The sequence below is a fragment of the Oxyura jamaicensis genome (genome assembly GCF_011077185.1).
Source record: "Oxyura jamaicensis isolate SHBP4307 breed ruddy duck chromosome Z unlocalized genomic scaffold, BPBGC_Ojam_1.0 oxyZ_random_OJ71741, whole genome shotgun sequence".
Taxonomy (NCBI): domain Eukaryota; kingdom Metazoa; phylum Chordata; class Aves; order Anseriformes; family Anatidae; genus Oxyura; species Oxyura jamaicensis.
Genome location: NW_023305592.1, coordinates 53,095 through 68,706, shown reverse-complemented (window position 1 = coordinate 68,706; position 15,612 = coordinate 53,095). Strand labels below are relative to the sequence as shown.

General features: G+C 43.8%; 1 protein-coding gene across 3 annotated transcripts in view; it reads right to left on the bottom strand.

Annotated features, from left to right (window-relative positions):
* The window catches only part of LOC118158710 (SET-binding protein-like), a 73,111-nt gene that overhangs the window by 11,092 nt on the left and 46,407 nt on the right, over window positions 1-15,612 (bottom strand). The window contains exon 5 of one of the 3 annotated variants that reach the window (XM_035313390.1): window positions 7,741-7,770. The exons of the other annotated variants lie outside the window; for them this stretch is intronic. Within the exon in view, the coding sequence (XP_035169281.1) occupies window positions 7,756-7,770 (15 nt within the window). The 3' untranslated portion in view covers window positions 7,741-7,755. Of the gene's footprint in view, window positions 1-7,740; window positions 7,771-15,612 lie in introns of those variants that run through there. 3 annotated transcript variants of the gene reach the window in all.

Here is a 15,612-nt window from a genome sequence, read left to right as displayed (position 1 = left end):
TTATCATTACTATTAAGGAAGAAACTTAAAGGCCCTAGTTAAGCTGAGATGCCACTGTAGTAGGTCTTGAAGAAACACAGGAGATGAGTATTGGAGGAGCTGAAGATTTAGAAACAGTAATTTACTTCTCTCTAACTCCCAGAATTATCTGTTAGCAGGTGGTGTGCACACAGCATCAGAGAGCACATCATGGCTGAAGTCGAAGCACAAGTAATGCAATACTTATTGGCTGCTATTCAGCCACTGAACACCTCCGGAATCATCAGACCTGTCCATGGGGCTAGGGATTCACTTCTCTGGCAATTAATTGTTAATGAATTGCCAACATCTGACAAAAGACAAATAGGCAAATCACTCTCCAAGAAAATTCATCTGAAAGCCTGTTCTCCTCATATCCTGGTTTCAGTTAGGACAGAGTTATTTTTCCTCCTAGTAGCTGGTAGGGTGCTGTGTTTTGGATTAGGATGAGAAGAGTGCTGATAACATGCTGATGTTTTAAGTGTTGCAGAGCAATGCTTACACCAAGCCAAGGACTTTTCAGCTTCTCGCTCTGTCCTGCCAGCGGGCAGGCTGGGGGTGCAGCAAGAGCTGGGAGGGGACAGACCCAGGACAGCTGACCCAAACTGGCCAAAGGGGTATTCCATACCATCTGACGTCATGCTAAACAATATATAGGGGTGGCTAGCCGGGGTGGGGGGCCAGCTGCTTGGGGACAGGCTGGGCATCGCTCAGCAGGTGGTGAGCAATTGCATTGTGCATCATTTGTTTCGTACACAATATTATTAGTAGTACTATTATACATCTATACATCTCAACCCAAAGAAGAATATAGTAAATTCCCATGAATTACTCTGTAAATTTGCCTCAAAAGGATTCATTCTCCTACCATTATTATATTTTGGAGGTATATTATTTTTCTAATAGGATTAACATTACCCTCTTGGTTTCTGTGTAAATGGGTGAGTTCACCTTGCCATAAACTGTTTCGTCTGGAACAGAGGAAAGAGATTTAAATTCTTGAAGTTTTTGTTTGTTTTGTTTTTTGTCTCCTGATGGGTTATTCTTCCCCATAAATAGAGGGATTCATATTGACATCCCTCTTGACAGAAACATTCTTGAGAAGGGCTGTTCCAGATCCAACCAAAATTCAAGAAAAAGGTCTTGAAAGACCTCAATAGGCCACAAACTCTTGCCTTGATATACAAAAAAAAAGCATACTTGGGGCTCAGCACTGCCAGAAAGCTGCTCGCATAGATTGACCAGACCCCCCCCCATGCTCTTTTCCTTTTGTGGGTGTTGCTTTTTGTGCCCCAATGCCCCGAGAAATGGCTTCATTTCCGCACCAACACAAAGGCAGAAGAGTCCTTCAGGATAAAAGCTAAGCTAAGAAAAGCAACTTATTCCATTAAGTCAAAGTGCAGCTCTTCCAGAGGAGGAAAGCCATTTGCATGCCATTTGGGTGCATGGGCAGAGATGCCTCTAGTCCTCTCCCATCCCTGCCTCCCGCTGTGGAGTGAACTTGGGGCTGAAGAAGAGGCTAAATTACACTCCAGGTGCGTTGCTGCTCTGTGCCATCAGAATAAACCTGGCAGCACTTTGAAGTCTGTAAACTGATTCCTAGGTAACTGCTTTGACTTTCTCCCCTCCCCATGCCCCAAACAGTTTTTCATTTGATGTTCTGGTGCGGAGCTAATCTGAGAAAGGATCAGAAACTCGAAGCTACTGACAGGAGTGTCTCAGTGTGACAGCTGATTGAGCCCGTCTTGCATTTCACTGACAAACTCAATTGCTCCAGTAAATTGAGTGAAAGTCAATAAAGGCAGCTCCTCCTCGGTCTTGTGTGTGTGCGCACCTTCCTCCAGCCCTTGTGGGGTCCCCCATGGTTGCAGCCCCTTCCAGGACCCAGCCAACGACCCCATCAACACCTGTGATGGGACCAGAACCTGGGCAGCTCCACGGGGGCACCATGGGCAGCAACGCATCACTCACCCTACTGCTCAAAAGCTTTCTTGCTTATACCTCTGCCCCTGCACCGCCTTCCTTTTTTTTTCTTTTTTTTTTTTTTTGATCAGAGACATGAAAAAATCCTAATAGAGACTTGCAAATCTGCCTAAAAGCCTCAGCCCGGGCAGCATTCAGGGTGCAGGAGCACAGCACTGCATGGCCAGCTGGCTCCCAGCAGTGCCCATGGGGCAGTGCTCTTTGGGGATACGAAAAGGAAACGCGGGTCTGTCTCTCTGGTGCAAATCAGCTTTAAAAGCAGGCTGAGGGGCAAAAAAAGTGAAGCTAGTCAGAGAAAAGATCAGGCCCATTGCAGATGGCAACCTTGTGCTGGCAGTGAGTGCCAGGCAATTAAGTCAGTGACTTAACAGGCTTTTTCCATACTCTAATTGAAAAGCAGGCATCTCCCCCTCAGCCCAGGGTATCTGTGGCTCAAAGCAAGCAAACCCCAAAGCAGACTGAGCAACGGGCACAGAGAACCTGAAGCTGTGCAAACGGCACAGGGATAAGGGCTGCATGGTGAGGAACATATGCAGATTATTGTCTGCAAATGGAAATGAAATAGGTTACCATTACCAGTAATAAAGTGTGAAGTTGTTGTGGTTTCTGTCTCTCAGATTTCAGCATGGTTTATTTTTATAGAGGCAGCTTCCTCGTGCAAAGTGTTGGCAAACATGCTGCTGGCAGGGAGGCGGGCGGGGGGGAGAAGGGAGGATAGGGGCTGCTTGCAGAGGGTGCAGGAGCCTTCCCCACCTGCTGGTATGCAGCAGCAAGCGGCGGAGATGGAGCTCCAGGAGAGGAAAGTAAAGTTTCTTTGAGACAAATGTCCAAGCTATTAATTTTGTTGACAAGATGAGCAAGAGAAGATGCAGGAGCGGAGGAAGGGGAAAATAAAGTTTGCAGGTGCTGAGAGGGCAAGGGTTAAAGATGGCAAGCTGAAAGCCCTGCAGATGAAATTGGCTCTCTGCCCTGTGGAGTCACATAAAAGTAACTGCAGGCACCCCGCCATAGCATATTCCCCCATCCCCAAATTCCTGGAGCACGTCTAGCATTGCCTCCATTCACCCTACCCAGCAAGCAGCTGAGGATACAAAAGCCACACTGTCCCGCCTGCCTCAAAAGAAACGAACTTAAACATTACAACACCTCCACCCCAACGCCATGCTCCGATGCCAGGATCAACACTTTGATGGGCTGCCAGCCCTGCCTGCTCCCACCGCCACTCCCTGGCGGCTCAGCACCTCGGAGCCAAATTATCCCACAGGCTTCCCTCCCTCCTGGCCCTGTGCAGACACGTGCTCCCCACCAAATAACCTCATCTGGACTGGATTGAGCCTCCCGAGTCAAAATAAATACAGCACGTTGGAACTGGCAGTGATTTTCAAAGGTTTAAGTTGGGTCCCTCTCAATTTTCACTCAGCACTTTATCCATTTTGTCTGCTACAAAATTGGAGCATTTTATATTCCCAGCTCTGATACATATTTTATGAACCTTTAGAATAGCTGCCTCCTGTGCAGTTAATATTTCAGTTCCAAAGTTAACTGTTTAAAACATGTATTAACAGATTGGGCATATAAATAAATAAATAAATAAATAAATAAATAAATAAATAAATAAATAAAAAGGCAGGTGAGAAATTCTGGAGGAAGAAAAATAGCAGCAATGTTTGGAATGGCTCTGCATCCAAGAAGGCAAACCTGGTCTTCTTAATGGGACCACCCAAGTGGGAGAGACCTTAAGCTCTTACTCACGTATGCTACGTTCACTGCAGCATAATTCAAAGTCCAGAGGGGAGTTAGAGAAGTAGTGGTGGGGTTTAATAAGGGCATAGCAGATGAGAGAAAGTACTGGGTTCCCAGCAAAGTTCATTCCTGAACTTGCCAGCAAAATATCATGTGTTCTCAAGTCCAGCTCAGTAAAGATGGGAGCAGGGAGATGGTGCTGCTGGAACAAGCTGTTGCTGCCTGGGCTTGCCAGAAGTCAAGTGCTGTGCATCAGCTTCTGCTTATACTGCTGTGGGAGTTTTCTGGAGGTGAGTAACGCCACCTCCTCTAAGGCCACCTAACAGAATAGCAATTGACCCTGGGGTATTTTTTCCAACAACAACAACAGCCTATACAGGAAGCCTTTCTCATTTCCAAGCCCATTAGTTAATTCAACACCAATCCTTTATGTGTTACAAAAAGTTCAGCTGGGTTGGCTGAGTCAGGTCTGAGGTTCATTTCCAGGTCACAATTAAAAATACTGCTGTTTGAGGAAACTGCATTTGTGATGCTGTATGTGCCACGAGAATACAAAGCGAGAAGTAATAAACGAAAGAGAAATTTAGGAAGCCACTTAAAAGAGAAGTGGATGGAGATACATCACCTAACGATCACAGAGCTGGGTTTTTAGATTACCGTCCCCATTGCTTTCTTCAGCCTAGCTGAAACACAGCCATCAGCAAAAGCCTGTTGTTATACCAGTGATGGCATCTAGGAGGACAGAGCAGTAATCGTGTGCAGGATTGGCTCTATCAGTATCCTTTCACTCTGGGATTACACTGCTTGTATTCTAGCCTCTAGGAAAGCGGATGATTGATGTATAACAGCAGAGGAGAGAGGAGGGGAACAAACGGGAGGGGGAGAAGACAGTAGAATCTGGTGCCCAACATAAAGCTAAACTTCAGTGGAGATATGATCCTACCCTGCAGTGTTGTTATTTTTTTGCCACAGAACTAAAAAGGAGGACTTTTCCTGGTGTCACTGCAGGCCACAGAGGATAAATCCAAATGACAGGGCTTAAGTTATGAATATGGGGAATTAGAGATGAGAAGCAAAGCAGCTTATAATGACTCTCCCATTTGCTCTTTGTAATACAAGCTTCAGTATTGATTTTGAAATGCCTTGTCTTCATCCTAGCAGCTTCTTGAAAATGAAGCTTGAGAGTTTTGTCACACTGCAGCCTCTTCAGCATGATTTGACAATAATAAAAAGAGAATATAAAAGTTTCTGTGGGCTGTTATTCATCAGGAATCATTCCCTTGTCTTCCAAGTACAACCACTGACCTCTAGGGAGGGTGTTGAGAGAGAGATTTCAACTGACCTCTGTGTGAACATAGCCATGGTTCAACTCAGAGCCTCTGTTCCCTAGCACCTGCATCCAAATGGAGACTAACACCACCTCAACATCATGTTTTCCCATGGCTGCTCCATAGTAGGTAAATGATCAGACAGCCCAGGGCACGTTGAGAAGGCTGTTGGGTTGGGACAGTTAATTTTATCACCTTTCCTGACCCCAGCTTTTGGGGTCAGGCAAGCACTTCCCACTCGGTTCCAAAATATTTTGAGCTCTTTATAAAGAGCTTGGCATTGACTACCATCGACTCCATAGACTTCTCCCACCTGCTGTAAAAAACTTTCAAAGTATAGCTTGAGTGATTTCTCCCCTGAACAAGGGATTTTTTTCTTCTTTTACAAAGACCACTTTGGTTATAGCTTTTTTTGACAGTTTTCTGAGTGGCTTCCAGAAGGTATTGTTTTCAAAACTACTTTTGACCTACATAATGAAACTTTAAACCCAGTGTATATATTTATACACCTTAGGCTGCTGCTGTCTCACCAATCCAGATGTGTACACTCAAACAAGAAGCTCACTAAATGGGATATATCAAAAAGTAGAAGGATATAACAAACAAAAGGCTGTTTAGATGGAGCAACACAAAAAATGTTTCTATCAGTATGGTCAACTCAATAGCAGAAGGGGCTGCCATGAGAAAGTCTGCAATAGCCATCACATGAGATGCTAGAAAACTCAAGTGAACAAGTTTTGTGTGAGTAACTGATGTCATGACTGGATATTTGCTGAATGCAGAACCACCATACTAGATACAATTCCTGATCTGCTGAGATTTAGGACCTAAATTTCATCTTGTCTTGACATTGAATCTGGTGCAATGAGAGTAAAAAAAAAGGGGGGGGGTGCAAACTGCCACCATTCTGCTTGGGTAGCATTTTGCACCCACGCCACAATGAGCGTGAAGTGCTCCACAAAGCTGCCAGCATAATGCCCTAAGCAATGAGCAGGTCTTTCTCTCCATCTGCCACCCACCCTCTGTGAAGCCTTTGCACTATCCTTGCACCTCAACCTCACAGCTCTCAGCAGCTCTGTGCAGGCCGTTCAGCTTGCATGAACCTCCAAGGAGATGAGATGGATTCACATGGCAGCTGTCATCCTAAAGGTGGCTGACTGACACTGACCCTGCCATGGTGTCTTCACACGTTGGCATCCACTAAGGGGAAATGGAAACAAAACGGAGTGGGAAAGGCAGCAAATGCAAGCAGGGTGACAGAGAGTGACGTGGAAAGATAGTCCTGAGTCAACTGTAATCAAACGGATCGGTCCAAACCTTCACTTGCACCTTTTCCCAATTCACCTGCCTGTGTTCCCTGCCCTGATTGCATCTCCTCTTAGCTTCTACTGGGAGGGATGGGACCACTTGGAGAGGTTCAGCAGTGCAGCCTCTCACTTCCAACTCTCTCCATCTCCGTCCGTATAGAGAGAACGAAGGCAACAAAATAGTTATTAATGCTCCCTTGGATTGCAAGCCTGAAATTACATGGAGACAGCGTTTTCTTTGGCTGCTTTAGTTCTCTTTTAGCACACTCCATGTTTGTGTTTGACAAGTATAAATGACCCTTTCACATTTCAGGATTTGATGATAAGAATTGATAACACTAATTTTTTCACATGTGAAGCACTTTCCATTCAGAGGGCTCCCAAATTGCTTTTCAAAACCACATAGCTTCCCTTCAGCCACCACCGAACCGCCCCTAACTCCGAGCTGGAACAAAGGACCCATCAATGCAAGGTGGCAGTACACAGCAATTGAAGGCATGAAGCAAAGAAAACTGTATCCCAACAAAGGTGCAGGGTCAAGTCAAGTTGGCAAACGCATTTCTTGAATTAGAACCTGGACAAAATCTCAGCGCCAGGACTCTCATACTCCAGCTCAGGCAGGAAAGTGCCATGGGGTCAGTACTCACTAGAGAAGGTCAGAGCCCTAAGTTTTACATCTCGAGCAGGGGCCGGACACTGTGTTAGAGCATGCATTCAGAACTGCCTCAGAAGGAATAAAAAGCAATTTGCTGTCTGTCATTTCTGAAGCCTTTCTTGCAAAAGGGCACTACGCGTTTTTTGGTCCTCCCCCCTCCTTTCCTGTAGAAAGGAAAGGCTCTATTGAACTTCAGGCTACGCTGTGCTATGCTTTACAGGAAGCCCAACCCATTTTGAAATGAACATGAACTGTAAGAGGAGACCATGGAAACTCTTGAACTAAGTACAAGACTATTCATAAAGTGAGTGAGAAAAGGAAATAGGTGATTATAAAAGGTCATTAGAAATTTCAGCTTACCAATGGCATTGTATGGAGGGAGGTATAACCCACTGCAACACAAGCCTATTACGGCTGAACTTGTAAAGGACACCCATAACCTCTTTTGTTCAGAGGCTGACGTTTAGGATGTTTCTTTTATAACACTATCCCTTCAAAACCTATGTAAATTTGAAGAATGGGTATTTAACCATCCAACTTCCATTTCACAACTACTTTCACTCCACACAACAGATGAATGAAAGCAAAAACCTTCCACAGCCACCAGGAACGCAGGTGCTTAGCACTAGATCCAGCAATTACCAAAGCACAACTGCTCTGGAAATCTAGAAGGTCCAGAGAAATCAGAGGTGGTGAGTCTCTCATTCAAATACCTCTCGTTTCAGGTCAGATGCCACTAAGAGGATGAAATTATCAGTTAAAAAAATATATCTGAGTAAATTTTCTCCAGCATTTTGGTTCACCGAGTAGGCCTGTTTCCTCCCTACAGCACAGCCAGTAACGAGAATTGTGATGGGTGAATGGAAAAAAAAAAAAAAAAAAAAAAAAGCAAAGTCAGCCCACCTGGCTGAGACCAACACTCACATCATTAGGGGTAAGAAGACCTAATCCAGTGGCAGGAACAAGATGCAGTGATTATGTGAGTATTTTGGAAAGTAAAAGACTAATGGTGGGATGAGTGTAATGACAGAGCTACGAGGATTACTTCTGATAACTGCATTTTAACCAGTGACAAAAGGGATGTGTTAATCAGTGGTATAACATGGAAGTTGCCTGAGATCTCAAAGGATTGGATGATCTTGGAAAGTTTCCTATAGTCCTAGGTTCCTTATAGGATCACCTAGCCTGCTTCATTCAATAAATGAAATATTTTTAAGGGTGCTTTACTGCCCAGACACCTCAGACAATTAATGTCCTCTCTGTTTGCATTTTACTTCTTGTTTTTTTTCTTTTTTTCTTTTTTTCTTTTTTTCTTTTTATAACCCATGCAGAATCCAATGATTTTTCAAGCAGAGATTAAATCTCTGCCATTAACTCAGAGCAGGAGACATAGGCTTACCTTTACTCCCCCAGTTCTCTCCTTTCTTCCACCTGTGTATTTCCAACTGTTAGCCAATGCTTTCATTTATTCCTTTTAGCGGAGAGAAACATTAACTATGGGGGTGTGATCCAGACTTGCTTGGATGGAGTGTGGTAGTGGGAGCCTTTGCACTCCCTCGTTTCATGCTTCAGCACATTTCTTGCTGTCAAGTGGACGAATGCAAGGCAGAGCCACTGAAGCTAAGGCAGATTCCCTAAACCTGGTCTCAGCCCTCTGCTACACCCTCAGCAGACTTGGCAGCGCCGGCTGCCAAAGGAACTTAGCTCCGACACAGTTTAGGCCAGGGCAGTTAGCTATTTAAAGAGGTAGGTTTATTTATATACTTTTAACCCTCCTTTCCCCCCCTTGAACTTCCACCCCCCCTGTTTTTTAAGATGGGACATTACCAGTAGCCCTGAGCACGGGGGCAAAGAAGCCCCCAGGGGAAGCTGCCTATTTCATTTCTGGATTGTGGGCTGAGTGCAGATATTTTTGATTTTGAACCGAGTTCCTCTGCCCCCTGACAGCAGTCCTGAGCCCTGTGCTGGTGCAGTGAGAGCAGAGGCCCAACCATCCCCTAACAGACATTACTTCTTAATACAGAACAGCACTCGGGCAAGGGATGAGGTTACTGTCAGAGGGGTCACAATTAATAATGATTAATCTGATCCTTGCCAACACGAACTGGATCCACCATTCACTAAATAATTACTTTGCAGCATGGATACTGTTTCCAGAGGAGACATGCATTTGTCATATTAAAACTAAAAACACACACAGAAAGACAAGGAGGACCCAAGCTTTCAGTAACACTTGAACTCACACAAGCCACCAGAAAAGTTAAGCAAAAAAGAAAAAAAAAAAATCAAAGGATAAGAGCAGTTAAACACTGATGAGCTGCCTACAATTTGGGAGAAGCAGGGAAAAATAAATAAAAGTAAACCCCACAAAGGCAAAGCTGCATTGTTGAGAATATGGAGCTCTTTGCTACTTCTGGTTCTCAGCCTTGTGTGTACCCTTAATACATACACTATTTGTCATCCTGCACAATTTTCCCCTGTTCTTAAATGATGTTTTGCTTTCCTTAGAAAGTACAGAAGTGACACAGCCAAAATCATTCCCCAGGAACCATTTTTCCTGCTTTATGTTGATATACTGTTTAGCACAAGGAAAGCCTAGCCTAGGATTGCTATTCTTATGCAACAACACACCTCAAATAATAAGCAACAGTATAATAATTTACGGGGAGGCATAAATTACTGGGAAACTAATAATCACTCTGAAGAGCATATATGAACCTTACAATTACAGTAGGATGTCTGTGATGCAGAGACTTGGTTCTGGGCCTTGGAGCATGGATTAATTTAACTCCCACAAAACACACAGACAACTGGAAGCAGTGCCAATGGCAGCCAAGGACACGTCTTCCCACTCCACCAACCCAATGCTTCATCAAGACCATCCATGGCACAGAAGGAAGATGGAAGATGGGAATCCAGTGCTTTAGTGTGCTCAGCTGTATTCCCTTGGAGGTTACCAAAGGTTTTGTGGTATTTATATTACACTGCTTAGCTTTTCATCTCTGCTTGTAGGGCTTCATTTGGACCGGGAGGCCATGCAACTTAGTGTGGGAGTGCGTGGCCATGGGGGTCGACAAGCCCCATGGTTGGTGATAACATCAGACTCTTACGAAGAGGCCATCAGGAATGTAAAGAGTTTAGAGGGAACAAAGAGGGGTTGATTTAGGAGATGCCTTGCTGTCTCAGACTGCTTGTTCTCCAGCCGTTAAGGCATGGAAGTTATGTCATCAATAAAGTAGTAGCAGTTACTGACCCTAAAAGAACCCTGGTGTCTATGTCATCATTACACCACAACTTAGACCACTGGTCCCTCTCCTGCTCTGGTGAAAATCCAACTTGAGAGCTGATCTCCTTGTGACTGTTGGGAAATCCCAGCCCCACCTGAGCCTGTTTGGGCTTCTGCCCTCCACAATGACAGGGTTGGGATTTACTCACTGGTGACTGGCACCCTGGAAGCCACCATATAGATAGGTGCTTTTGGATGTCAGGCCCAGGGATGCAGACCACAAGTCAAGGAGTTTAAGGTGTCTTCCCTTCCAGAGGCACACTGGAGAAATAGCAGTAAATGAAATCATCAGCAACAGAGCTCTCCAAAACTTCAGCCAGAATGTAGGTGGCTGGTCCCAATCCTTTATATAGCTCATGGTATAAAAAACCCAGACCTGTTTATGTTTACATTCAAGAAAATGAAAATTAAGCAGCATTTTCACAGAAAGTTGCAATGGCCTTAAGAGAAAACACAAAGCAAGACAAATAAAATAAAATAAAATAAAATAAAAATAAAAGGAAAAGATCCCAACAACAATTATGAAGGTAAATCTTAATCTTTAAAATCTGAGACTGTGGGCAGGGAGAGAAAGACCTCAACAAACAAAACAAAATCCAGTGCAGTGTTTTTCCCCTTCACAAAGTGAAACAATCTGTTCCTAAAATAAGGCTTCCTTGGTTTTCTGGCAATTAATGCCCTGAAAGATTAGCCTACAATCGTTGGCAAGTGTTTGCCTTTCCCAGCCAATGTCACCATAGAAGTCTGTGTTTACCTACAAGGCCCAGGGGATAATTTATAAGCTGAGCCGAGGTCCTGCATTCACAGACAAATGTTCCACTCTGCCACCCACCCTCCTGTACGAACTGTCCCCTGAAGTCCTGGCAGCATCCCGCCAGAGGCGTGACAGATGCACTTTGCAGCCTCTGCATCAAGCGTTTGCCCAATAGTTTATGCTGACGTAGCCAAAAAAAAAAAAGTTACTGAAGTGGACAACATGTCATTAAGCATCTGAAGTTAGATTTCAGAAATTAACCAAATGCAAAGAGGAATTCATTACTGTCCCACAAAACATTTAAACATTTATGACACTGAGATTATTTCTCCCTTCAAAAAACTATTACGCGCTCTATAATTAAATTATTGTGGTCAATGAGGTTTAGGTCTGTGGGGAATAAAAATGTTGTTTTTGCAGAGTTACATTGTTTAAAGGTAAGGAATGGGGTATTGAGATATGCTTGCAGTGATAAGAAAATTTAGCAGGCGACCTTGTAAAATGCAGACAACCAAACTCCTTAGAACAATTAGGTGAAAATCCCAGTGTCAAGTCAGATAAGTGAAGAAACATTACCACTTCAAACAGTAAAAAAGTCAAAAGAAATTTGAAATGTAACAGACCAGCAACTGAAGGCCATGTATTGTCTGTGAAGCATCGGATAGGTTGTGAACGTGGATTACCCAGTCAATGGGGAAACAGGTGAGGGTCCAGGTCATCGAGAAATAATAATAAAAATATAAACCATACTGTGTGACTAGTAGGTGCGCTCCTGCTTGTGGGATGCCTGCCATTGCAATCGCGAATAAATTACTATTTCACTGAGATCCTCGCCTGAGCCTAAGTTATTGGCTACAGAGTGTTTCTCACAATTTGGGGGCTCATCTGGGATCCAGTCACCTCCTGGGGAGCCCCACCGCCACAGCAGCAGGAAGGCATGCCCTGCTGATTTCAGCGGTCCTGTGCATCCCTGTGCATCGACAGTGGTGGTTCTGCGGAGAGCTGACAGAGGGCCCAAGACTGATTAAAGAGGCAGGATCAATGAAGTAGTGGGGAAGGGAAGAAGGTAGGCACTCTGGGTTTAAGAATTGATCCAGTAACTCTGTGCACAGACCAAGGTAAGAAATATCAAGTATTGCCTTGGGGGTCAGGTGAGACTATGTGTGACGTGTGATTGAGACGTACTTTTATATGAAGCGAGTGTGGAGTCCTGATCCGCAGTTCCGTAGCTCCGTGAGGGGTGTGGCCGGAGACAGACAAAGCATGAGATAAGGGAGAGAAAGGAAGAGGCTCGGGAAATTTGGTGTATGGTAAACCCTTGCAAGGGGCAGTGCTTGGCAGTACACCAGGGAATCTCATAGGTGTGCGGTACCCCTTGCATGGGGAAGTGCTTGGTAGTACATCCCCATTTTCCAGAATTGGAACATTAGTGTGTGGTACCCTGCAGGAGGTAAATTTCTATAGCAGCACAATGACAAGGGCTAGGAAAAATGGGAAATATGAGTTCCAGGGGACAGGGAGATATCCCTGGGGGAGTGCCTACTGACAGGTCTTCCTGAAGAATGATAAGAAATTGGAAAAATAATCTCAAAATTAGAGGAGATGATAAAACATGATTAAATATTGTGTATCAGTCTGAACAAAAGAACCAATTAAGGAAACAGCAGTATTTTGGCCAAAATACTGGTCTGATGAAAATTCAGGCTTTAAATTTATATGTAAACAATAAGATTCCTTTTTTGGAGAAGGAGCCAAGTTATGATCCCTATAATCTTAATATTGCATCAGTGGCAGCAGCAGTCGCTCCAGGAAGGGAGACAGGGACTGCAATTAACACTGTCCCTAGAGAAGAGCATACTCTAGGCTCTGGTAAGAATTAGAACAAGGTAGAAGAGAGACTGAGAATTTTGCCTTCCCTGATACTAACAATACTAACACTAACTCCCCCTCTCCTTGCCGGCAGAGAGGTGTTAAGGGGTTTTAAGAAGGAGATGAAGTCTTTAACTGAGGACCCCATCAGGCTAGCTGAACAATTAGACCAGTTCCTGGTACCTAACTTATACTCTTGGGGGGAAATGATGTTACTATGTTGTTTACAGGGGAAGAAATGGGAATGATCAGGAGGAGAGCTGCTACACAAGAATGGGAAAGAGCTCATCTTACAGGACCAGGGATAATACCGGCAGGGCAGAAATACCCACTTGCCGATCCTGGCTGGAATAATAATAATGCACAACACAGAAATAATACAAGAGGCTGGGGTCTGGGATAACAGTGCCACTTTTGGGGGATACCAAGCTGAGACCAGGGGATAAAATGATCATTGGGCAATTATTGTATGTACTCAAGGCAGGGACTAACTTGCTGGGAAGGGATTTGATGATGAAATTGGGCATTCAAATAGTAAATTGTTAGACTGGAATAAGTGTTATTAATGGAATGCTCTCAGGCCCTGAGAGCAAAGATATATTCACCTCTGACTGGAAAGACCCTGAAACGGGGGCGGAAGCAACAATACAGATGGACAGTTTTACCTCAGGGGTTTACAGGGCCACCAATTTATTTGGGCAAGTTCTAGAACGGATTTTGGAGCAATTACAATCTCCCAAGGAGGTATTACTGTTACAATATGTGGATGATCTTTTATTGTCAGGACAGGAGAAAACAGTTGTGAAGGAAGCTACTAACAAGCTATTCAACTTTCTGGGAAAGCAGGGCTTGGGAGTATTGAAAAATAAATTACAATATGTAGAAAAAGAAGTCAAGTATATAAGGCATCTAATGTCTGAGGGAAAACGAAGAATAAATCCAGAGAGGATTCAGGGAATTGTTGAAAACTAAGAAAGAACTAAAAAGTCGTAAGAGAAAGAATTTTTTAAAGGAATCAGGAGTCACGAAGTCTGAAGGAAAATGGACACTCCCTGATGGGAGAGAAATGCTGAATAAAGCACCAATGAGGCAAATATTAACTGTTTTACATCAAGAGAGTCATTGGGAGGTGCAAGCAATGTGTGATGTTGTGCTAAGAAAGTATGTCTGTGTAGGAATATACACTTTAGTGAAGCAAATATGCAGACAATGTACCATATGTCAAAAGGTAAATAAAAAGGGCATCTGTAACCCACCTAGAGGGGGATGGGAGCCAGGGATTCGACCTTTCCAAAGTATACAGGTAGACTTTACTGAGTTACCTAAAGTAGGGGGACTTAGTCCCTAACAAATAGTCCCTAGATATGGGATAGTTGAAAACATTGATTCAGATCAAGGAAGTAATTTCACTTCACAAGTACTGCAAGGGTTAATGCAGGCCTTAGAGATTGAATGGGATTTTCGCACCCCCTGGCACCCCTCCTCTTCTGGGAAGGTGAAGTGAATGAACCAGACATTAAAGAAGCAATTAACTAAATTAGTGTTAGAAACCCAACTTCCTTGGGTAAAATGCTTACTCCTACAGGTTCAAACAGCACCAAGAAAGGGTACAGGAATTTCACCATATGAGATGCTGTTCGGATTACCCTATCCGGGCAGAAGGGATGAGATACCACAATTCGAAACAAGAGAGAGTTTTCTTAAGAACTGTATTCTGGGGTTATCCTCTTCTTTGTCATCTCTCAGGACCCATGGGCTGTTGGCTCAAACCCCACCTTTGGAATTCCCCATTCACCACCATCAACCAGGAAATTGGGTCTTGATTCGGACCTCGAAAGGATCAACTTCAGCCTGAATGGGAAGGACTATTCCAAGTACTACTAACCACTGAAACAGCCGTTGGAACTGCGGAAAAAGATTGGACTCGCTACACTCGAGTGAAGGCATCCATCGACCCTAGTACCTGGGAAGCTGTTCCTACAGAAGACTTGTTGGAAGTTGAAATCGAAGAGAAAAATCTCATAGTGGACTCTGAGCAGGATAAAAGCTTACAATTGTAAGCTAACCTTTTATTTTCACAGGTAACTAATGAGCGTGACTTGTGATTGAGAGAAGGGACAGACCTATAGTGAACTGAAGTGCTCCCAAGGGGGGTTTGTTATAGTACTAGTGTACATCTTATTCTTTGTATTGATAATTATTTGGAAACCTAATGTGTAAAAATAATAACAGGGAAAAATCAATTATTAATTTTGTTTTTAGTGATTGTAGGTCTCAGAAAAGGCCTTGGTCAATTGGCAACTTGGAAAAGGAATGACCAGATAACAGTAAGATGGGATACCCCGTCAAGATAGGGGTGAATGTGACAGAGGGTTATGTACTACAATCTGTCCTGTTTGATGATTGTGAGGTGTTAGCTTGTGGAGATTTAAATGCTCAACGACAACTGTGCAGAGAGTACAAATATCTCAGAGAGACCTAACAGCCAGATTGAGAATAGCTGTATAGAAACGATCTTCTATTTCCATCAGAGAAAGGGAGAAACTCAAGGATGTGAAACGTGTTAATTTGATTTGTGTCAGTATGGAACAATGCTAGGGCCGCATGATGAAATATAAGCTCCTATTTAAGAAAAACAGAGTGATTAGTGTACATAGCTCTTGTATCAT